Raw genomic sequence first — 24,802 nt, 5'->3', positions numbered from 1 at the left:
AAAAAACATAGAAAGAAAGCAAGACACGTCATTATCTAGTGGATGTCATGTTCTTAATTTTTTATCTGATCGATTCTGTCATCTTTTTTTTTTTTTTTGAAACACATCGATTCTGTCATCTTACCCTGACTTTTTCTCACTAGAAACAATATAATTATTTATTTCACCTAGAAAGAAACATTATATATGTATATTTTACCAAACACTTTATTTGGAAAGAACACTGTTTTATCGTTTTCTGAGCATGTAACACGCCTGAATTTGTTGGTCATCGGCAATTATCATCAGAGAGCGTGATTGGGAAACAACAGAGTAAATGACAGTAACTAAAGTAGAGTAAAATCTGTAAGTTGTGATTGGTAAAAATAAATGGAAATGGAGTAAATGAAAAAGTGGAAATCAGCTAGAAACAAAACAGATAGTAAGAGAAAAGAGAATAAGGAACTCGAATAAATGTATTTCTCTAGTAAATGTTAAATGTTAGAATGTGTTTTTTTTTCTGTTTCTACAGTAATTGGCTGAAAGAAAAAATGTGGAGCTGGTGATGGACCCGTCTGATACTGTGCAGCAATACTAGATGAAGAAGATGTACGAGGTGATCCGACCGGTGTGGGAACTGGAACCGCAACATGACCTAACTAGGCCGCAAAGGCGAGGATTTGAAATTTCTATCCTATTTTGCAGTGACTAGGAACACCGCATATGAAGTTTTAGTATCCCGGTTTTGTTAGACTGGTAGTATTAGATCCGGTTTGATATCTAGCTAATGGTTTAGACGGTTCACACAGCTTCAAATCATTGTGAGTGACGTCGTGAAAACCGTTATTGTATTCAAAACCCAAAGATTCTCCGACTTGAAAAGTTCTTGAAGAAGCCCATGCTTTGTCATTAACACCCATCATGGTCCATCCACTCGAGTCTCCCACGTTGTGTACAGTTCCTCCAACGGCAACTCCAAAGAGAGCGAGAAGAATCATCAAAGAAGTGAAGAAGGTGTTGCTCTTAATCAAAGCCATGATCGATGTTTTGTTTCTTTCTTTTTCTGGAACAAAAGATCAATTGATGTGAAGGACAACGAGTTTGAGAGAGATTTATTGAAGTTTTTGAGTATGGAAATTAAGAGGGATGCTAAAAGCCTCATCATCTCTATTCCATAATTTATTTCATAATTTATTTTAAAAATAGAGTGAAGTAGAATATAAACATAAAATAAATATTGTTATATAAATGAATTGATTTTTTATTTTTTTGTTCATATTCCATTTTTCACTTTTTTTTTAGAGTAAATTACGAAGTGAGGATGGAGATAATTTATAAGAGTGTTTATATAGAGGATTTGGTGCACAGCTAATCGTAGTAATCTTTTTTCCTTTAGTGATTACATAACTTAATTTTTCCTTTTCTTCAATTCATTCCGGATTGAAAAATCCAAAATCTAATCCTATAAGTTTTGAGAACTTTGAAGTTATCCATAGTAAATTATACTCATGTATATTGTATATTTAATCGAATATAAAATTTAAAAGATACCAAATTATTGTAATAGTTAAAAGTATGAGAAAATTTAAAACAAGATATCTCTATAATTAAAATTTAGATATTATATATATATATATATATATATATATTAGTTATGATATATTACTTTAATTAACATAGATTGAAAGAGAATAAAATATATTCAGAATAAATTTTAAAATATTTTCTAATAAAATATGTCAAAAACTAATATTATGATTATGATATTTTTTATAATTAGACTCCCTAAGTTAAGAATATTCCAACACTAAAAATAAAAAAATAAAATGATAGATAAGTAATACTAGAACAAATATAAAATTCAAAACATACTAGATGGTGTTATTCAATCATGTATTTTTATAGAGTTTAAATCTAAACATAATTAATTGTTATTCAAATGATGATTTTAAATTTTATTGTAAAATCCAGTGTTATTTAATGAAATTGAATCCAAAATTTAAAATCTAGTGTTATTCAATTTTCAAAGATTTTAAAATTCTTTGTATTGTAATTTGATTTCAAATCATCTCTTCTGGATTCTCTTGAACAAATGATTTAATTCAAAATTCAAGGTATTTTGCAGAGAATTTGGAATTATCAACTTAAACTATCTTAAAATTTTAAAATTTGATAGATTACAAAACATTAATGATTGATTTTAAATCAGTCATTGAATAACACCTCCTTATGACTGTAAATAGTTACAACTAGGTGAAAAGGTAAGAAATCTCAATAATTTATTTTTAAAAATTATTATGCATATTTTTCCAAAAATTAAAGATTTTACATCATATAACTAGAAATATAATAACTAACTGTTAAACTGTTACATGTAATTTTATTAAAACCATACAAATTTTATCACATTTTTTTATAAGCATATAAACTTTTGTGGTTTTTGTTCCTTAATATTTTTAGTTTTCTGGAATTTAAAAATATATAGATAGTAAGTTTTAAATAATTAATAACAATAAGTATATACACACATATCTTGGTTAAAATTTTAAACATGTAACAATCTAGTTGATAATTAATGATTACATATATATTACTTCCTTAAAATTATTAAATTTAATAAATTTTTTAATTTTTTTATTTAATTAGCACACTTTATAAGCATAATACAAGATAAATTCACATTCTTTTTAAATAGGACTACTAAACAAGTTAAAGGACATCCATTGGTTAAGAAAACCATGAAGATACAGACATCTCTCATGTGCATATTCATCATCTCCCTATTTACTTTGCATCAGTGTATGTACAGATTTTTTCAATTATATTACTTATGGTTTATTCGTTTCATATTTAGTTAATGTTTGGTTGATGTGTGATTTTTATGTGAAGGTGCAAGGATCTATATTAGAGAAATGGATAAATCTAACATAATCATAGACTCAAATTGTTATCATACAAATTGGTTTAACAAAAGGGGTTGGTGTTGTACAGCCTTAAAAGGTGATCCATGTTGGGGCGACAAAGCCTCCTGTGATTCAACATGTCCTCGTCCTCTTTCTTCTTCTCCTTAAAACAATATATAATAAAATTAATGTATTAATTTGTTTATGCATGAAAGTAATAAATAATATAAAGTTATCTAATTTAACTTAATCTAGTATTATTTTATTTTGAAATTTAAAATATTTAATATAGATATCCGAAAAGTATTTAGAATCTTTTTATTTAGGATCTTAATTAGTTATAAAAAATGACAAGATGTTTTGTCCGCAGATATGAATATAATAATTTCACAAATATATATTATTACATACATTATTAATTAAATTATATTACTTCCATTTATGACAGAAAAAAATCAGCAAAAAATGTTTATAGAAACTTTAGAACCAAAAAATTATCACAAATGAATATTTCTCATAGTTCTATTGTACTTAACCATAACAAGTTTATGAGAACATTGAAGCACTTGAGCTGACTAACATAGGCTTTATTAACTCTTAACAAAATGCTATATAGATTATGAAATTCGCTATATAATCTAACATCAAACTTATCCATCAAACTTATCCTTTCACTTAAACCCTTTATCAAAAAAAAAACTTAACTTTTCACTTGGATTCTAGAAAACTCACCTTCAAGCTGGATTGTAGTGATCCGACTAAACTAAACTGAAAACTAATCGTTAACTGGAATGGTTTTTTTTGTGAGAATTAACATGAATAGTATCTTTTAACATTATATTATATAAATAGAGGAATATTTAATTAAAACTGAAAAACTTATAATGGATACTAAAAATTGCTCACACCATATGAAACTAAATAATAATTATTAAGCATCAAGAAAATAAAAAGTAGAAAGTCTTAGAGATAGGACCTAAAGGAAATTTTTTTATGTGAATGATCTATCAAACTAAGATGAAAAGAGAAAGTAGAAAAAAAATTAATGGATACAAAAATTTGCTCATACCATATGAACTATAACTCACTGTTGCATAACACCTTCTTCACTTTTTTTGAAAATAAAGTAATGTAACTACGGGGGTTATTGATAGACAAATTCTAGATGAGTTATAGAATTTTGAGATTCCATGATTATTGGTTTATGAATTTTTAATTTTTTATTAAAATTCATTGTTATTGGTTTGAGAATTTTTAAATTCCATTCAAACCTTTTGTTATTCAAAAAGTTTAAGTTTCATTGATTTTGTAATTTTATTAAATTCTATTGTTATTGGGATGTAAATTCTCTATATTTTAACTCATAAGACTAGATTTTGAAAATATCATGTTTACCCACAAGATTTGTAAAATCCAAGTAATAAAAACATACATACATACAAACACATATTCGACTCATTTCTTCTCATCTTTCATTCATACATCAATGATGACACTGTATATAAATTTTGAGAATTTTTTTTTATTATGAATCTGTTTTCCTTTGTCTACTTTTGTTAGTTTTTAATGTGTTTCTTGATTATGCAACCTAAAAGAAGAAGATGCTGGTAATGTTCTTGTTTTCTTTGTTGTAAAATCCAAAGATTCGAAAGTCAGAAGATAAAAACGTAATTTGAGATGGTCTACTCCTTAAGCAAAATAAATAAATAAATCTACTGTTTGGAAATTTGGTATCCCGGCGTTTATAGTATCTTAATCAGTTGAGTTTTATACTAACATTACTCCTAAAGAACCATCGGAAAGATATTGATTAAAACTATTGTATGTCACTATATATTTGTTATTAAAGAAAGGTAGCAATGTTTTTATATATATATATATATATACACACATATACATCAAACAATTTTGGAAAAGTTATAAAAAACTTGTATATATTACCTTTGAAGGAATTTGTTTTGAGAAAGATATATATAAAAATCTTTGATAGTCAATAACAATCAATGAGAGCCAATACAAAATATTTGATAAAGTTGATACAATATTTGTTAAATGTACATGGTTTTTAAACATCTATCAACTTTAAAAATGATCAAACTCCACATAAATTTTGGTTCCAATAAATCTTGTTTTTTGAGTCAAAATGTTAATAATTAATGTTAATAATTCAACTTCCAATAATACTTACTTTAATTGATTTGTAGAATCATTAAAATCTAAAACTTTTGAATAACAATTGATTTTGTATAGAATTATAGAATCATCAAACCAATAACATTAGATTTTAATGAGAATGTGAGAATCTATAAACCAATAACACTAGACTTGAAAATTCTTAGACTTATTATAAATCTAATTCCCACTAACACCCCCTAAGAAGACCTAAACAAAACTCAAAGCCTATATGAAAATTTCATGAAATGCAACCTAAGACTTTAAAATTGATAATATGAAGAAAATGAACGCAAACTGTTATAATAGTTGGACTATTCAATAAATAACATAAACAAAATTATAAGTTATGGTTTATTAGAGTTTGTGAAAATATAGATAATTTCTAGTCTACTTTAATACTTTAAAAAAATAGAAAGACTTTATTACAAAAATGAGTTTTATTCTAATGTATATTCATATATTAGAATTTTTATATATTTTAAAAAATATAGAAAATGTTATTTTGTCTTTAAATATACCAAATAGCATTTTATATGTTCTTTCAAATTACAGAAACTTTATATAATAACATAATTGCAAAAACCCATATTTAAAATAAATATTCTTAATAAAAATATGGAAAATATAAAGCTGGACTCGAAATACTCTAAAAGGACTTGAATTAGCACATACTTATGGCACATCACTCCCTCAAAAATCTATTCCATGTTGGTAAAATACAAATGTACATCTTTCTGAGGTTTAAGGTTTTGTAAAAGCAATTTGCTCGTTGCTGTATTGAATAAGTAAAGAGATCTATGGTTCATGGTGATAATCTGGTGACACCAAATGATGATCAACTTTACAATATTAATATCCAAAAAGTAAACCAAGAAAAAGTCAGAGTGGTTACTATCAGCGTTACCAATTCCGTTTTGTTGTTTATCATTTTATTCAGGAAAAAGAAAGTTGGTAGGGCTCCCGGTTTAATCCAACTCAATTTCAATCGGTTTAATCAACTAATAAACCATTTTAGACTCAATCAAAGACTGAAACAACATTTCGAGCTCTTAGCTCAGAAACACACCGCTTCCTCTTCTCTCATTCTTACCCGATGGGTGGAAACAACAGGCAGAGATGGTTCTCCTTCCACCAACGCTCCGCCTCCGCCACCGCCACAACCGTGCCGCAACACAAACACGACGAGACTCCCCCGGAGTTCCTCTGCCCCATCACCGGTTTCCTCATGTCTGACCCCGTCGTCGTCCCCTCCGGCCAAACCTTCGAGCGCCTCTCCGTCCAAATCTGCCGCAACTTAGGCTTCGTCCCGGATCTCCTCGACGGGACCCGACCCGACTTCTCCGCCGTCATCCCCAACTTAGCCATGAAATCCACCATCTTCAGCTGGTGCGACCGCAAAAAAATCGACCACCCTCGCCCTCCCGACGCTGCCTACGTGGAAAACGTGGTCCGCGCCCGGATGGATAAAGATCCGGATCCGGATCCAAACCCGGGTCAAGAATCTCCGGAGCGTGAGATTCTCCCTCCTGTTGCTGAGAACTCCCCTTCGGATTACGATGCCGTGATGGAACTGATTCGAGCTCGATCCAAGAAACCAGCTTCTCCGACAGCATCGTCAGTTGAGTCTGTCACGATCCGACAAACCCCGGTTTTTCCGACAAGAGCCGTTACGATGTTCTCTTCCTCCTCAACTACTTCTTCCTCGTCAGGAACTCACGCTGGATTCGATAGTAGCAGTCCTATCTCCGATTACTCTTCGCCGTCGTCGCCGCCGATGTCGCCGGATGAGGAAGAGATCTACAACAAGCTCCGAGGCGCCGACATTTTCGACCACGAGCAAGGTCTGATCCTCCTCAGGAAGATGACGAGGTCCAGCGAGGAGCTCCGCGTCTCGCTATGCACCGACAGGATCCTCTCGTTCCTCCGACAGCTTCTCGTCTCGCGGTACAATCTCGTTCAGACAAACGCCGCGGCTTCTCTGGTTAACCTCTCCTTAGAGAAACAGAACAAGGTGAAGATCGTGAGGTCAGGGTTCGTTCCTCTGCTGATCGACGTGTTGAAGTCTGGAACCACGGAGGCGCAGGAGCATGTGGCCGGAGCTTTGTTTAGTTTAGCGCTTGAGGATGAGAATAAAATGGTGATCGGAGTTTTAGGCGCGGTGGAGCCGTTGCTCCACGCGCTTCGTGCGTCCGAGAGCGAAAGAGCGCGTCAAGACGCGGCTCTCGCGCTCTACCACTTGTCTCTGATCCCGAGTAATAGGACTAGGCTGGTTAGAGCAGGTGCGGTGGCGACTCTGCTGACGATGGTTAGGTCTGGTGAGTCCACGAGCCGGATGCTATTGGTGCTTTGTAACCTCGCGGCTTGTCCTGATGGAAAAGGTGCGATGTTGGATGGAAACGCGGTGGCGATTTTGGTGGGGAAGCTTAGGGAAGGAGGGGAAGATGAGGCGGCGCGTGAGAATTGCGTGGCGGTTTTGTTGACGCTTTGTCAGGGGAATCTGAGGTTTAGGGGGTTGGCGAGTGAGGCGGGAGCTGAGGAGGTGTTGAAGGAGGTGGAAGAGAGTGGGAATGGGCGTGTGAAGGAGAAGGCGGGGAAGATACTGCAGGCGATGAGAGGAGGAGGAGGGGAGAGTGAGTATGGGGAGAACGCGGAGGCGCGTGAGTGGAACCGTATGATTGAAGCTACTGGTCTGAGTCGGACTCAGTTTCAGGGAGGGCAAAACGGGGGTTTCGCTTGTTCCTCTCAGTTCTAGTTTTTTTTATTTTTTTTAATGTTTTCTTTTTACCAATTTTTGGTAAAATGTTTTCATTTTGCTTTTTTTTTTGTTTGATATAAATGGGTGTATATTATTATTAATGTGAGTGGACTGTAATATGTGATTATTGTTTTTGTAATATTAAATGACAAAATTGAAATGTCCATTTGTTTGTAAAGAGATGTCTAATGTTTTGCATTATTTTTTATGACCTCTCTTTACTTTTCTTTTTTTTGTTTGATTAATGCTATCTTATTTTGTAGTTGTATGTTTTTTTTTCTCCCATTAGAATTGAAATATTTCTAGAAAAAAATGATTTTTGCAAAGTACAGAGATGTGTGACCGAGAGATAAAGAGAGAGAGAGAGGAGATGACACATTCAACCTTAGAGGCAAGCAACGTGCGTGTGATGGGAAAATAAACAGATAGAAGCAACTTTTTAGGTATTAAATCTCAAGTGGGAGTTTTAGCTTTTGGTCAAAGGTCAGACAGTTCGTGTGGAGATGTCATGTGGCACAGTGGCAGCAAACTCTGAATCATTCTACAAACATTCCGCGTATGATGATACTATGAGATCCAGTAAACAAATTTCAATAACCAATCGTGGTTTATTGTCAAATTATATATGGACAAAAGGAAGGCCAAAGTATCGAACAAAATTATAGTTTAATTTAATGTTAAATATATATATGACTGAAGACTGAAAAACATTTCACATCTGCTAGTTGGCACAAGATAGGTATTAGATCAAACACTAACATATGTTTCTTGTTTGTTCCACTTGGAAATACACAATCATAGGACAACACCGTATGGCTATAAATTAATGTTATCCATATATAGGCTTCATTTGTGACCTACATGAGCTAATTGATTCATATACATGTGATAGTAAGAACAAGGATTGATTATAGAAACTTGACACCTGATGCACATATGGATCATTGCAGTTTTTAGCACGCTTAATGATTTGGTCCAGTCCTAATAACTATTTTAATACTCCCTCTGTTTTTTTTATATTTGACGTTTTAAAGGAATTTTTTTGTTTCAAATTATTTGACGTTTTCAATTTTCTATGTAAAATTTATTAATAATTAATGATAGATGACCAATGATATTATAGTTTCTATTTTGTTATTGATTAAATTGTAGTTAGGTAAACAATTAATGATGTTTTTGTTTGGAAAATTAAATGTTTCTTAATTTATGTGCACAATCCTAAAGCGTTAAATATAAAAAAACGGAGGGAGTATAATTGTAATCCAAAATTCGATTAAATGGAAACCGGAATTTTATAATGATAAAATCAAAATAGCATAAATTTTTACAATTTACTAGTAACATTTATTAATGGCATAACACTCCATAGATATAAATACTAAAAGTTGGAGATCCTTTATAGGAACGAAATTATCACATTAATTTTACTAAGATATCATATAGTTGCTGCTATTTCCATTTAGTCAAATTATACAGAAAAATATTTTTTTATTAATGATGATAGTAAATTGACTTATATTCTTGTCAAATCTATCTTATTAAAACTCAAGTACAAAATTGGAGTGTTTGGAGACTTGAATAGGATTTTTAAAAATTTGGAGTGTTTGGAAACATGGATTGCAGTCTTTTAAAAAAAAATATTTTTGTTTGAAAACAAGGATAGTAGTATTAAGAAAAAAAAGTAATGGGCTTATGTTTTTTTAAAAAATTGAAAGTTATCTAGGCCACTTTTAAAATATACCAAAATGGGTCAATCTAATTTCCTAAAATTTTTTTTTCTAAACTAACCATAAAACAAAATTTAAACTTTATATACATATTTCAAATCAAAATAATAATTCAAATTTGATTTATATCAAAAATTGATTCAAAAATATACATATATTCAAAAATGGATTTTTACTAAACTATTTTTCAATAACCATTATAAAAAAATATTGTCAATATATATAAGAAAAATATAATACAAAGCCCAATTTGAAATACCAACTCAAATTATGGTTTTCATATTTCATATTAAGTTTTAAAAATATAATATATGTAATTATTTATATGATGGTATGTATAAAATACTATTAATTATATGATTACTTATATGATGGTACATATAAAATACGATTAATTATATGATGATAAAATACGATATATAATAATGCTAGGGATAGGCTTTTGGATACCCATACGGGTTTAGTTCTGATCGGTTTGTATTTTGAGTTTTCGGGGTCAAAGATTTCAGCCTTATTAGAATGTTTCTAAATTTTGGTTTGAGTTCGATTTGGATCTTTGCGGGTTTGGTTTGGGTTTGGATAACTAATTTAAATTATTTAAAGTCTTAAATCATTATATATTTTAAATTTCTCAAAATGTATAAATAAAATAATATATTACGTATAAATTTGAATAACATATGTCATAATACTTAAGCTTAACATATCAATTGGCTTGATTTAAAATTTTGGATACGAAATCAATAATTATTTTAAGTATTTTTGGTGATTTGAGTATACTTTAACTATTTCAGATATTTACTTTTGACTATCTATATATATTTTCAAGTATTTAAACCAATTTAAAAGTATCATTTTTGATGTTTTATATACGTTAAATCTAAAAATAATTAATATATATAAGTATATAAATCTATTTTTAGATAAATTTGGATACCCAAATACTTCGGTTCGGATCAGATTCGGTTCTCTAAATAACAAAATTTTGAATAATTAGAATATTTAATCAATTTATGTTTGGGTTTGGTACTATATCTTTGGATCGGTATCGGTTATGTTCCTCGGATTCATTTTTCCAAATCCTAATAATTACATGAAAAACAAATATCAACATATTTTTCAAAATATACACCCGCGCGCCTGTGCGGGTCAAAATCTAGTTTCACTTAAAGCTCGTTTATTTTACAACTCAAGGTACATGTGCAAACGAGACGGATTTAGTATTGTTTGCAATTTCCATGGCTGTCATCTTCCCATTCAAACCGCATTTGTGGTCGTGGTCAGTCAAAACCTTTTTTCAAATAATTTTTATAATTTTAATTATAGTGTAATGTAACAACTTAAGAAAAAAAATCACCAGAAAGTTTAGCACTTTATTTGAATATTAAATTGATTTTAACTAACATAATTAGTATGAGTTTTATATGATTTATGTTATTTTGTGTTGGCATGTTCGTTATTTCACAAAATTGTCGTTAAGTAATACTTCCTCCGTTCCTAAAAAATAAACTTTTTAGAGTTTTCACGCATATTAAGAAAACGCATTAAATCGCTATAATAAATGTATCGTTTTGTGTAATTTTCAATTTTCAACAACTTTTAACCAATAGTAATCTAATAAAACCAATTAATTTTCTTAAAGTTTGCAATTTTTTCATAGAAAACATAGAATATACATCTTTTTAAAACAAATATTTTTTCCAAAACATGGATCATTTAGGAGCAGAGGGAGTATAGTGTTAGTTTTAAATTTATTTATTTTTTGGATAAAAGCTGAAAAACTGAAACAGAATTGAAAACCAATGGGGGAGGGGGGTACATATGTAATCTACATATAAATTAAGATATTCTATTTGGATCCGCGGTTGAGCCGGTCCGAAACCTATATAATTTGGATATGCATATGTTTTTCATGTTTATCATAAGCTCTATTTTATTAATTTAAGAATCGCTAAGAAAAACCAGGAAAACTGATAATATTTTTTAAAAAAACTTCTGATGTATTTTATAGTAATACATAAAACTATAAACTATTTGATTTGTCCTGTTAAAACCCTAGAAAATCTGATAATAGTTTTTTTTTTTAAATGAGGTTAATGAGACTTGATTAGAGTAAAGAGTATAATAAAATATATACTATATATTGTGTATATCATTTTCGTGTAGAACATGATATGGTCTAATAAATAAAAGTTTATATGCCGTATAACTTTGTTATGTAAAAAAAATGTGACGTAAAAAATTATTGTTAGAGCCGCGGTTGAGCCGGTAAATCCGAAACCTATATAATTTGGATATGCATATTTTTTTTCATGTTTATCATAAGCTCTATTTTATTAATTTAAAAATCGGTAAAAAAACCAGGAAAAACTGATAACATCTTTTTAAGAAACTGATGTATTTTGTAGTAATACATAAAACTATAAACTATTTGATTTGTCCTGTTAAAACCCTAGAAAATCTGATAATAGTTTTTTTTTTAAAATGAGATTAATGAGACTTGTTTAGAGAAAATAGTATAATAAAATATATACTCTATATTGTATATATCATTTTCGTGTAGAACATGGCCTAATAAATAAAAGTTTATATGCCATATAACTTTGTTATATACAAAAAAATGTGACGTAATAAATTATTGTTAAAGAAATTTTAGGTTACGAATCGTTAGTCAAATATTATGGTAAGACCAAAAATATTGCTAGTTAATGAAAAGGTGCAACGACTTTGTTTATGTACATTTTTCAGAATGTTTCTCCTTTAATAGTTTAGATAAATATGAATATTATTTTAAAGCATTTTATTTAAATTTTACTAAATATCTATGGTCTCTTAAATTTCACGGTCAACACTATCAAAATGACGCACCAATTTCAAACCCATTTTATTAGCACTCCAGTTTCTATTACCAACAAAGTGAATCTTCCATTTACATGACTTATATCTTTTTTCATCCCGTATTTTTTAATAATTATGAATCAGTTTCTTTCTGCTAAAACAACTTCACGCCATTTGAATTACCAATGCTAGAGTACTTCTGACAATTTATTGTCGCAGCATATGGTCATTGGTCCATCATGTGGTAGACCAAGTTCAGAGAGAAGTCCTCTGATCCAAATGAGTTCCTTAGTGATTGCTTTCATTGCACGGAACTCAGCTTCAGTGGAAGAGAGTGAAATAGCATCTTGTTTCTTCATTTTCTAACAAATAGGTGAAGTCCCAAACTGTATAATCCAGCCGGTTAGTGATCGACGTGTGACCGGACATGCGCCCTAATCAGCATCACACCATCCAGTTACATGAAGCGTAGTGTTGGCGCGAAAAAGAACCCCTTTATATATTTGTTAATGTCCTTTAGAATTTCCGATGTGGAATATATATCTCTAATACACTTCTTCGAGATGATGGCTCTTATCGGCCATAAATCTCAGAACTTTAGGACAGTTATACTTGGTCGAACGAGTTAATTACGATCTTTTATACCCGGTCGGGAAGGATTAAGTACGACCTATAAACCCGGTTGGAATGGTATATTAATTAGGAGTTTAGGGTGTTTTTGGATATGGGCTTTGATACCATGTTAGATTCAGGTTTATTATGGGTTTCCTTCCAACTTAAAACCAATTTGCAATTAGTGGATTGACCTTAACCATTTATATATTAGTTAATGTCATTCGTGGGATATATGTATTCCTAATAACTTCGGTTTTATAGAATAAGTTTTGAAATGAAAAAGATACAAAATTTTAAAGTGAATTCTAACCAAGAATTCTATTTTTTTTTGTTAGGCTAGCATCATCTATATTGGAAGGTAAATTTAAAATCTCTTATGATTTTGTTAATCATAAATATTCTGATTTCTGTTTTAATATAATACAAGTCCCGACTGCAAAAAATTACTCATGCACCGGTTACATCATATGACAAGTCATAAAACATACGAAAACTTAATATTTAAACAACCAAATGTTAACCCTGAATCGGAGTTAATAAAAATAAGATCAGACTGATAACTTAAGTCATAACTCCTCTACAAAGGAGCTTTCTTGAACCGCTTGCTCTCTGGAAAATGATGCCTCTACAATATGGAAAAACATGGAGTTAGTAAGAAATGGCATGCATACAGTTTTTGTCTCTTGTAAAATCTATCAAAATTAGTCATTAAGAAAAAAACTTGCCTGTACCCAGAAGAGTTGTAGGTTCTCGGAACGTTCAAAATGATAAAAAAAAAAAAAAACAAATCATAAGATGGGAGGTAACTGTGGAATAGAAGTAGTAAAACCTCCTAACTCTACTTAGAGAATTACCTTTTCTTCTTCTACACCACTTTGAGAGTTCTTCAAGCTGTCTCTTCTTATGTTTTCTTACTTTGACCAAAGCACCTTCAGTCTCTACACCACATTAACCTATGTATTACTTTCCATAATTTAACTATTAAAGAACTCTATAAACTTGAATACGATAACTCACACGTTTAATCTCCCTCTTGCAAATCTGTTTTCGGTAACCATCACTAGGGTTCATCACTTTCACTACTTTTTTTTGGGTAGAACACTTTCCCTACTTTCGTCGTCTTCATCTTTTTTCTCTTCCTTCACTCTCTCGATCAATCTATCTCCGTTACATGAGTTAGTTCATGATATCAAAATAGGCTACTAGTGGGCTTTTATTTGTAAAAATGCCCATTACTGATTTTAGTTAGTTCATGATTTTAAAGTAAACATGCTAATAATAGTGGGCTTTTATTGTTAAAAGACTTTTATTTATTTTAAATTTACTTTATTGGTTAAACATGCAGCAAGAGAACTAAGAGATAGATAATCCTAAATGTGGTTGGGCCTTCTTTGTAGGCTTTAAATGTGATTACAAACCTGAAATCCATCATTTGACCCAAAAGAAAAAAAAAGTTATGATGAAAGTTTATGTTCTTAAAATTTGAAGAAAGTATCATATATTAGAGAATTTGAAAACAAAGATAAACTGAACCAGTTGATAAAAAAAAAGATAAACTGAACCAGTACGCAAAAAATATTTGTATAGATTATTAATTCACTAGAGTTGGAAAAAAAAATGATAAGAAGTCGGAAACAAAAGAGGAAGGAAAGAAAGAAGTAAAGAGAAAAAAATCATCAATGTAGTGGAAAACACTACCTCTTTACGGACAGGTACCGTACGGAATTCAATTGGTGGTACCTTTTTACAAAAATAAGATAAAATAAAAAGATCCTTTTATTAATTGAAAAAGAATAAAACAGAACAACAAAGGTCGCTTCACGTGGGTTGTGTTTTTGTTTCTTGGCTTGTGTGTGGTAAACTGTGAACTGTTTCTTCCCCTTGACACGTGTCGCTTTACGATGCTGACATCATATGGCTACAATTTTTTATGCACATGGGACATATAGCTGTTTCTCGGCCCATTCGCATTTATTCACCCATCTAGTATTATTATTTTTGTAATGAAATTGTTTTTTTACCAATGGTCATTTTCAACTCCTGCAGTTTACGAAGCTGTACTCTAAAGGTTGTACTCTTTTAAATGGCAACTAATTCTCACCAAAATATAAACTTGATTTAACGTTTTATCCGCTTACATTGTTGTCTTTATGTAATGATCTTTTTAAGTGTGTTAGTTGGGACAAAACTACTTCAATTAAATGTATTTGTATATGAATTTGAATCACAAGAAACATGTATGGGTTTCGTGTACGTTACTTGTTTTTGACCTATTTGCATGAAAGTTGGAGGCTTACACAAATGAAACATCTAACATAATAATGGTGTTTTGTTCTAAAAGTAATAATGGAGTTTTGGTTTTACTGATTTTTTTGTCTAAATGTTAATTTTTACTGTATTTTTGTATTCTTTTTTTTTTTTCTCTGAATATTTTTTATTAAACAGCAGAAGCCCAAATGGGCAGAGCCCATACAACCAAACAAACACATAAACCCCTAACAAAGAGGCCCAACAAACCAAAAAAAGTGGACCAGCCCTAGAAACCCATCAAAATATCTCGTAAGACACCAAGCGGCAAAAACAAACATAATGGCAGGACACGTGTTTATATCTCGGCTACGAGGAGCCACATGTCGCCAGTTCCTTCACTACTTTCGTCGCTCCCAAAAATCAACGCCGGCGATGCTCCCCGACGATTCACCGTAATCCACCGTGTTATCACCGAAACCAAATCGGGAACACGATTCTTCACCAACTTTTCCGATTTCAAACTTCATCTTCGATCCAAGCAAAGCAAATCGGCCACCGGAATCACCGGTCACTCAACCACAAACACCGACAGAGCCCACATCCAACAACTGTATTGGATGTTTTGGGCTTTATCAGCAACACACCAACCCCGTTTAGAGAGAATCAATCGCATAAGCCAAGATCTCATCCAAACCCATAACCTTTGCTACAGAGCAAGCCTTTCATCAAGATCATCATCCAACCAATCCCAAATTATCCGTCCAGATAGGAGATTAATCGGAGATCGTACGACGCAGGGAAGAGCCGGCGAGAAAGATGCTAAGGGAGTCACCTTCACCCGGAAACAGAGCCGGCGAAGCCTGCTTAAGGAGCAAGGCTTCCCAGAGACAAACGCTCAAAGAAAGAGAATCGAAATCGTCGCTAGAGCTCCGGCGAAAGCTTCACCTCATCTCAGAGAAGAGAGAGAAGTCGCAGTCTCCGGCAACGTTTTTTCACTGTATTTTTGTATTCAAATACCTAAATATAAAGAGATCATTATTTTTTATTTATGAATCTGCCAAACATACTAGTAGCCAATAATTGCAAAGGTATAACGTTTAAAATAATCTAGCACCTACACACCATAGCACTTAATAGTTACAGCTGTGAAGACTGTAGTTACTGCTATTCCAAATAATAATCATATTTACTGCATTTCAAATAAAACCATTTCCTCTATCAAAAAGATTAAATTAAATTTACCTTAACCAAATTTATTTGAAGGACCACTTAATAATTAATTAATTAGTTAATTACCCATTGTAGTTAAAGATTTTGACGTAAAGGAGTAAAAATGTTGAAAAAGGCAAGACTTAAATTAATTAAATAGGAGAAAAAGGAAAGGATATTACAGTGGGGGCAGAGTGTGTGTGTTAGCTTCCCATACTGCCACTAACCTTTAGCGGTTTCCTCATCTTCTCCACTCTTCTTTCATTTCTTGTTTCTCTCAAACCCAAGAACACAAACAAGAAGGCCTTAACAATTACAGGTTCCTCTACACATCTAACCTTTTTTTTTCTTGGTACTGAAGTTTTCTTCTAGTGTTTGCTTTTTCTGATAATTTGTCTGTTTCTTTTTTTGTTTTTTTCTTGGAGTAAGCAGAAGAATATGGGAGACAAGGAAGAGGTCCTTGAGGCTGTTCTGAAAGAAACTGTGGATCTGGTAACAGATCTACACTTTGTTCTGTTTCTATAATGTTTAAATTTTCTTGGACAAAAAGAGTCTAAAGGTTTTTTTTATTTTATTTTAAGGAAAATGTGCCAATTGAAGAAGTTTTTGAGAGTCTGAGATGTAGCAGAGAAGGTCTCACTACAGCTGCTGCTGATGAGAGGCTTGCCCTCTTTGGTCACAACAAGCTTGAAGAGAAAAAGGTTATAGCTTTATGTGTCTTTTATGAATTTGAGAAAAAAAGGGTGTAACTTTGGATTCTATAGGTTCTGTTCTTGAATATTCCATGGCATATAGCTCCAAAAGGATTATACTTTCTATGTCTTAAGGAATAAAGTTTTCTTTTTTATTTTTGTAGGAAAGCAAATTTCTGAAGTTTCTAGGATTCATGTGGAACCCTCTCTCATGGGTGATGGAAGCTGCTGCCATTATGGCTATTGCACTTGCTAATGGAGGAGTGAGCATATTCTACACCCTCCTACATGTTTTCACTTTTTAAAGTTTAACTCTTTATTTATTTTCATTTTGTGTTGATGATTCCTCAGGGGAAGCCTCCTGACTGGCAAGACTTTGTTGGTATCATCACTCTGCTTGTGATAAACTCCACCATCAGTTTCATTGAGGAGAACAACGCTGGTAATGCCGCTGCTGCTCTCATGGCACGTCTTGCTCCCAAAGCAAAGGTTTGGTTTAACATTCTTGCTTAATGCTACTACCACTTGTTTTTTAAGCATCTCTTGTCACAAACCTTTTGTGAAGGTACTGAGAGATGGAAGGTGGGGTGAGCAGGATGCTGCAATTCTTGTCCCTGGAGACATCATCAGCATCAAGCTTGGTGACATTGTTCCTGCTGATGCTCGCCTTCTTGAGGGAGACCCTCTTAAGATAGATCAGGTTCACCATGTGTTACTTAATTACTTTAAGAATAATAATTTGTTACTGAAGCTTTTGTGAACCTTTTTGTTCTGTAGTCTTCTCTTACTGGTGAATCTCTCCCAGTAACCAAAGGTCCAGGGGATGGTGTGTACTCAGGCTCCACATGCAAACAAGGAGAGCTTGAAGCAGTTGTGATTGCAACTGGAGTCCACACCTTCTTTGGAAAAGCTGCTCATCTTGTTGATACAACCAACCAAGTTGGCCATTTTCAACAGGCAAGTATTCTTCTTCATATGGTATATGGTTTGGTTCAGAGTATATACTAATATGCTTTTGTTCAGGTCTTAACTGCCATTGGGAACTTCTGCATCTGCTCCATTGCAGTGGGGATGTTAATTGAGATTGTTGTTATGTATCCCATTCAACACCGAGCATACCGCCCTGGGATTGATAACCTTCTTGTTCTTCTCATTGGTGGTATCCCAATCGCCATGCCAACGGTTCTGTCTGTGACCATGGCTATTGGCTCTCATAGATTGTCTCAGCAGGGAGCAATCACCAAGAGGATGACAGCTATTGAGGAAATGGCTGGCATGGATGTGCTTTGCAGTGACAAGACCGGGACATTAACACTGAATAAACTCACTGTTGACAAGAATCTCATAGAGGTAACTTTTGGTTTGTTGCTTATTCTATGGACATTTTCTGAATGAGCACAAGTTTCTTGTAGGTTTTCACAAAGGGTGTGGATGCGGATGCTGTTGTCCTAATGGCAGCTCAAGCGTCTAGACTTGAGAACCAAGATGCAATAGATGCTGCTATTGTTGGGATGCTTGCAGACCCTAAAGAGGCAAGAGCTGGTGTTAGAGAGGTTCACTTTCTTCCATTCAACCCCACTGATAAGAGGACGGCTCTGACTTATATTGACAGTGATGGTAAAATGCATAGAGTCAGCAAAGGTGCACCTGAGCAAGTAAGCTATCTATTGGTTACTATTTATACATTCTTTCTTTAACAGTTTCTTGGTGCAAATAGCTGATTGTGCTGCCAATGTCTCAGATTCTAAGTCTTTCCCACAATAAGTCAGAGATTGAGAGGAGAGTTCATGCTGTAATAGACAAGTTCGCTGAACGGGGTCTGAGGTCTCTTGCCGTGGCATACCAGGTAACTGGAGAAACATGCTTGCTCCTCAAGTTTGATACAAGATTCTAAAGTTGGAAGCCTTTCTGCAGGAAGTTCCTGAAGGGACAAAGGAAAGTTCTGGAGGCCCTTGGCAATTTGTGGGCCTCATGCCTCTCTTTGACCCACCTAGGCATGACAGTGCAGAGACAATCAGAAGAGCCTTAAACCTTGGTGTGAATGTCAAAATGATCACAGGTTAGTCCTTGGTTTCTTTGGCGTTTAAGAGCTTTGTGTTATGAACAAACGCGAATCAACTCGAAAAAAGCAAAAAAACTTAAGAGCATAAACGAATATATTGATTATGTGAATAAATAAATTTACAATCTTTTAGTCTGGTATTTATAGTAGCCTCAAAACCCGATTTATTAGTTTAAGAAACTTCCAGAATTAATACTTTGCTTCTCTCTTTTTTTTATTAATTTATGTGTCATTGCTAAAGGCTCATGACACTCTGCAGGTGATCAGTTAGCTATAGGAAAAGAAACAGGACGCCGTTTAGGGATGGGAACCAACATGTACCCTTCATCTGCTTTGCTTGGACAAAACAAGGATGAGTCTATAGGTGCTTTACCTGTTGATGATCTCATAGAAAAAGCTGATGGCTTCGCTGGCGTCTTCCCTGGTAAGGTTTCTTTGCTTTTTGTCCAGCACATTCAACTCAGAACTAAACCATTTTGTCATGAAACTGCAGAGCATAAGTATGAGATAGTGAAGAGATTGCAAGCAAGGAAGCATATATGTGGAATGACTGGTGATGGAGTAAACGATGCTCCTGCTCTTAAAAAGGCTGACATTGGCATTGCAGTTGCTGATGCAACTGACGCAGCTCGTAGTGCTTCGGATATTGTTTTGACTGAGCCTGGTCTCAGTGTTATCATCAGTGCTGTCTTGACCAGCCGAGCTATCTTCCAGAGAATGAAAAACTATACTGTGAGTATAACCTTTCTTCTTAATCTCAATTGTTACTTTGTTTGATAAAACCAATTAACTTGTGCTACCTTCTTGTTTTTATGGACAGATCTATGCTGTTTCCATCACAATCCGTATTGTTGTAAGTTACCATTTGAATATTTTTTTGTTTTTTTCCCACTTTCTATTACAAGTTGATGTTCATATGTATGCTACTTACTTGTTTCAGCTTGGCTTCATGCTGCTGGCTCTCATATGGAAGTTTGACTTCCCTCCCTTCATGGTTCTTATCATAGCAATCCTTAACGATGGTACGTTCATAACTTTTTACATTCTTCAATCTAAATATCTCTAGAGACTTGTTATATTGATTGATCAACTCTTGTGGCATTGACTCTTGTAGGAACTATTATGACAATATCAAAGGATAGGGTGAAACCTTCCCCTCTTCCAGATAGCTGGAAACTGTCTGAGATTTTTGCAACTGGTGTTGTGTTTGGGAGCTACATGGCAATGATGACAGTTATATTCTTCTGGGTTGCATATAAAACCGACTTCTTCCCGGTATAAATCTCTCTCTACTCTTCAGTGTTATATTTCTATGTGCCTCATTAACACATCAAACGCTTGTTTCAGCGAACGTTTGGAGTTTCAACCTTGGAGAAAACAGCACATGATGATTTCAGGAAGCTTGCCTCAGCCATATACCTACAAGTCAGCATTATAAGTCAGGCGCTTATCTTTGTGACCCGGTCAAGGAGCTGGTCCTATGTGGAACGTCCTGGGATGTTGCTTGTGATAGCTTTTATCCTCGCACAATTGGTCAGTGTTCAGCACTCAAGTCAGAGTTTATAAACTGCTGTTGTGTTTTCTTGAAACCATTTTCTTGCAAACAGGTGGCTACTCTAATTGCAGTCTATGCAAATTGGAGCTTTGCTGCTATTGAAGGGATAGGGTGGGGATGGGCTGGAGTCATTTGGCTTTACAACATTGTCTTCTACATTCCTCTTGACATCATCAAGTTCTTGATTCGGTATGCACTTAGTGGCAGAGCTTGGGATCTTGTTATTGAACAAAGGGTATGTATATCAAAGATTCTTTCCATTTATGATAGCCTTTTCTACACGTTTGATTATAATGGTCTCTGTGTATGTTTCCACAGATTGCATTCACTAGGAAGAAAGACTTTGGGAAGGAGCAAAGGGAGTTACAATGGGCACATGCGCAGAGGACGCTGCATGGCCTGCAAGCACCAGATGCTAAGATGTTCCCAGAACGAACCCATTTCAACGAGCTTTCTCAAATGGCTGAAGAAGCTAAGAGAAGAGCAGAGATCGCTAGGTAAAAGACTCATCTACTCTACTCAAAACCTGAACATTGTTATATATATCTCAGTGTCTTTTACACTTTGATAGGTTGAGGGAGCTTCACACACTCAAGGGTCACGTTGAATCTGTGGTGAGACTTAAAGGTCTTGACATTGAAACCATTCAACAGTCCTACACAGTCTGATAGAAGCCTAGAGAGAGCCTCTCAATGTCATTCAAGAAAGTGATGTCTCTGTTTGAAACTTTGATACAAAGTTGTTATGCATATAAGTATCAATTTCCTAAGTAGTGTTTTGTTGTGTTTGCTTTCCTTTTTAAGTTTGTTCTGTTGTGGTAATGATCAGAAGTAGAAAACATAATCCTTAAAATGCAAAACAAATTGTTATTCTGTAATACATCTGAACTTATGATCTCCTTCTCCTCCACAGTGATAGAAAAAAAAGAGATGTGATGTAATATAGCAAATCAGGAAAAAAGAAAAAGAGCTATAACAAGTATATGATTACTTAGCTTATTTCAAAGAGTCCAAAGAGTTGTAAATGGTATGAAGCTGACCAAAAACTAAGTCTAAAAGCTTCCAGAAGATGAGAAACCACATGATCATTAGACTTTGTTCTTGTCTTGTTGTTTGATCACATCTCCATTTGTTTCATAAGCTGTCACTTCATCATCACTTCCTTTGTACCTATACCATCTTGACATCACCAAGAAGTAAGCAAAATTAACCGCCAAGATTCCAGCGATCATGAAGTAAAACAAATCCAATCTTCCTTTGTTCAAATCTTCAGCCAACCAGTTACCGCCAGCCGAGTTCTGCGTCGTCCTGTGTACCGTTGCAATCAAGAAGCTGCCGAGGTAACTCGAAACTCCTCCTCCGACATAGAAGATGGAGCCGGCGAAACTCCTCATGTTCTCGGGGAACTGCTTGTAGTAAAACTCCATCTGTCCAATAGCTCCAAATGCCTCGGCTACACCCGCGAGTGTGAGCTGCGGTATCAGCCACATAGCTGACATTGAGGAGATTTCTCCCTTCCGTGGCGCCATACCGAGTGTTGGTTTAGTCAATGCGAAGGTTCTCCTCCGTTCCTCGACGAAACCAGACACTACCAAGCTCAAAAAGGCGAAGAAAATCCCGGTTCCTATCCTTTGCAAGAGCGTGATCCCGGTGTCTATACCGGTGATTCTTCTCAAGGTAGGCACGAGTACGCGGTCGTAGATTATGATGAAAACAGTCATTCCCGTCATCAAGAAGACCACATAGGTGGCTGCAGGAATCACAAACCCTCCAGAGCCTAAGCGACGATCGCTCTGGAGGGCTTGGAAGACTGGGTAGGTCATTTGTTGTGTGATGGTCAAGTAATAGATTGATGAAGCGAACCATATAGGAAGCACTCTCACAATGCACTTCACTTCTTCAACTTGTTGCATTGTACATAGCTTCCATGGATCCGTAGGCTTACCATCAGCCTCCAACTTGTCTTCAGGAGCCAAGATCGCCGCCTTATCAAGAAACCTACCAAAAAAAGAAAGCTTGCTTTCTAAGTAAACAAAAGTGGAAAGATATTATTTATAACCGTGTGTCTTTACCTGAACTGGTCGGTGTACTTGAGCTTAGAGTTTGCGTAGTTTAGTGGGTAGTAATTGTAAAGGTTAACCCAAGGCTGCTTCACAGCCTTTAACCCACGTTTCTTGATAGCAACCGTTATAACTTGAGCTATACTAGCTAATGGACTACCTGAGGCTTTGATCTTGACATACAACTTATCACCCGCAAAGAAGATCACGCAGGCCAAGAACATTAACACGACAGGTATGGTTAAACCGATGGTCCAACTGACGTTGGACTGGATGTAGACAACTAGTGTCAGCGACAAGATCTGCGCGAACGTGAAGGTGAAGAAGTACCAGTTAAAGAAACTATCAATCCCTCTCTTCCCTGACTCGCTTTTAGGGTTAAACTGATCAGCTCCAAAAGCAAGATTACACGGTCTAATCCCACCTGCTCCCACCACAAGAAAGGCAAGACCCATTAGTAGAAAGGCTATCTGGCCGCCACTTGGGCCTGTACACGTGAGGGCTGTTCCGCATGGAGCTGGATGCAGTTGTGGTACTGCAGCAGTTAATAGTATCACAAGTGATCCCTACCAAAACAAGAACCAGATTTTTTTTTTAGGTTTATAAACCAAGATTGCTTGTGGAGGAAGAAAAGGTTATAGAGGATGGATTATTACAAGAAAACATGCGATGACCGCGACGGTTAGTGTCTTGTAACGACCGAAGTAAGTGTCGCAAAGGAAGGCAGCAACGAAGGTTCCGAAGTTGATTGTGCCACTAAAGGCGTTGATGATTGTTGCGGCTGTGATACTCTTCATGTTGAAGACAGCAGTTAAGTAAACCAGAAGGTTTGATAGTGTTCCAATGATCCCAAGCTTCTCAAATGTCTCGTTTCCTGGTAATAACAACATGCAAGAAGAAAAGATCATAAGACTTTGACCTTAGCAACCAAACGAAGAATCAAACAAGAGATTCTTGATCATTTATGTGTTCTGAAACATCTTCAAACTCAAGATCTCACTCTTTTGGGTTAAATTACTGTTTGACTAAGTCAAAGCTTAAGACAACAACACAAAGAATGATAAAATCAAAGCAACAAAATATAGTTTCTAGAAACAGAGAAGAAAATTGTCAAAATTTAATTACAGGAAATTTCTAGAAATATAGTTTCTAAAACTTTGGAAATATACCAATCAAAGAAAATGATTTATTTTTTTATCAAAAATTTATATTTTTAATATGTTTAAAAACATATGCGTTACCTATGATGAAAGGCATGACTTTCCAGCCTCTATAAACGAGTTTGGTTTCCTGAACTTCTTCTTCAACAGAATCAACCGCCGTAGCAGAGCCGTCGTACACGGCGGAGGAAGGTTTCTGATGATCGGTGGACTCAACTTCCAGAGGCTTTCTCTCCATTTTGCTACTACTGAAGCAGTTTAAAGTTGTATTTTCTTTATTTTGTATTGTTGTCTCAAAAGGCTAATAATGATGACTCTGTTCTTTCTTCATCTTGGAGTTGTCTCTATATATAGTGGTAAAGAGGATGGTGGATGTGTCGGAATCTAGACAAATTGGTAATTTGTGAATATGGCCGTGAAAGAGAACTGTGTTAGTGATTATAATATTGGTTTTAAATTAGTTTATTAAAGTATTTTTGTTTACAGAATTTCTTAAAAAAAAGGTGAAAATGTAGATTCCATTACAAGTGTTGTGGCCCCATCATAATCACTCACTCTTTAATAACGGCACGTTCTTTTAAGCTCTCAATTTGTTTTCCATCATCCATTTTCGTATTTCATTTATCTCTTCTTCTTCTATTTTTATGCTTTTTATTTGTCTTCATTTAATTTTAACAAATATATCATTAATATAAGAAATATCTCAAGAACATGCTCCAATATACCTTTTATTTGGATCTTGTACCTTTAATAAAATACCAGAGGAAAAAAAATGCTCCATCTTATGAAAATTGACTGTTTTAGTTTCCTTTTTATTTCATAT

General features: G+C 34.1%; 4 protein-coding genes and 1 long non-coding RNA gene across 8 annotated transcripts; 3 read left to right on the top strand and 2 right to left on the bottom strand.

Annotated features, from left to right (window-relative positions):
* Positions 1-710: 710 nt before the first annotated feature.
* Positions 711-1,016, bottom strand: LOC106363805 (mavicyanin). Its single transcript, XM_048773765.1, has one exon. The coding sequence runs from the start codon at positions 1,014-1,016 to the stop codon at positions 711-713; it is 306 nt and encodes a 101-aa protein (XP_048629722.1).
* A 969-nt stretch (positions 1,017-1,985) lies between these two features.
* LOC111208008 lies at positions 1,986-3,122 on the top strand. Its single transcript, XR_002660154.2, has 2 exons — positions 1,986-2,778; positions 2,869-3,122. It is a non-coding gene; the product is annotated as an uncharacterized LOC111208008 (long non-coding RNA).
* Positions 3,123-5,967: 2,845 nt separating this feature from the next.
* Positions 5,968-8,013, top strand: LOC125601723 (U-box domain-containing protein 41-like). The gene has a single exon (XM_048773789.1). The coding sequence runs from the start codon at positions 6,151-6,153 to the stop codon at positions 7,807-7,809; it is 1,659 nt and encodes a 552-aa protein (XP_048629746.1). The 5' UTR covers positions 5,968-6,150; the 3' UTR covers positions 7,810-8,013.
* An 8,602-nt stretch (positions 8,014-16,615) lies between these two features.
* Positions 16,616-21,658, top strand: LOC106369006 (ATPase 11, plasma membrane-type). 4 transcript variants are annotated; one of them, XM_022706954.2, is made up of 20 exons: positions 16,617-16,770; positions 16,884-16,943; positions 17,033-17,152; positions 17,308-17,406; positions 17,495-17,632; positions 17,709-17,843; positions 17,921-18,100; positions 18,167-18,493; positions 18,556-18,798; positions 18,885-18,989; positions 19,058-19,202; positions 19,465-19,629; positions 19,699-19,937; positions 20,026-20,058; positions 20,146-20,227; positions 20,320-20,480; positions 20,553-20,738; positions 20,813-20,995; positions 21,079-21,257; positions 21,332-21,658. In XM_022706954.2, exons 2-20 carry the CDS (start codon positions 16,890-16,892, stop codon positions 21,426-21,428), a joined length of 2,871 nt encoding a protein of 956 aa, XP_022562675.2. In that variant the 5' UTR covers positions 16,617-16,770; positions 16,884-16,889; the 3' UTR covers positions 21,429-21,658. The 4 variants fall into 4 exon arrangements, with proteins under 4 accessions (XP_048629742.1, XP_022562675.2, XP_048629743.1 ...); XM_048773785.1 differs by having other exon boundaries at positions 16,616-16,770; positions 20,026-20,227; XM_048773786.1 differs by having other exon boundaries at positions 16,628-16,770; positions 16,877-16,943; positions 20,026-20,227.
* Positions 21,590-24,320, bottom strand: LOC106405453 (protein NRT1/ PTR FAMILY 2.11). Its single transcript, XM_048773788.1, has 4 exons — positions 24,061-24,320; positions 23,476-23,693; positions 22,832-23,385; positions 21,590-22,757 (listed from the first exon to the last, which is right to left on the bottom strand). The coding sequence occupies exons 1-4, from the start codon at positions 24,215-24,217 to the stop codon at positions 21,848-21,850; spliced, it is 1,839 nt and encodes a 612-aa protein (XP_048629745.1). The 5' UTR covers positions 24,218-24,320; the 3' UTR covers positions 21,590-21,847.
* Positions 24,321-24,802: the final 482 nt, after the last annotated feature.

The sequence above is a fragment of the Brassica napus genome, unplaced genomic scaffold, assembly GCF_020379485.1.
Source record: "Brassica napus cultivar Da-Ae unplaced genomic scaffold, Da-Ae ScsIHWf_2634;HRSCAF=3386, whole genome shotgun sequence".
NCBI lineage: Eukaryota > Viridiplantae > Streptophyta > Magnoliopsida > Brassicales > Brassicaceae > Brassica > Brassica napus.
The sequence above is the reverse complement of the archived record's forward strand: the minus strand, read 5'-3'. Positions and strand labels throughout refer to the sequence as shown.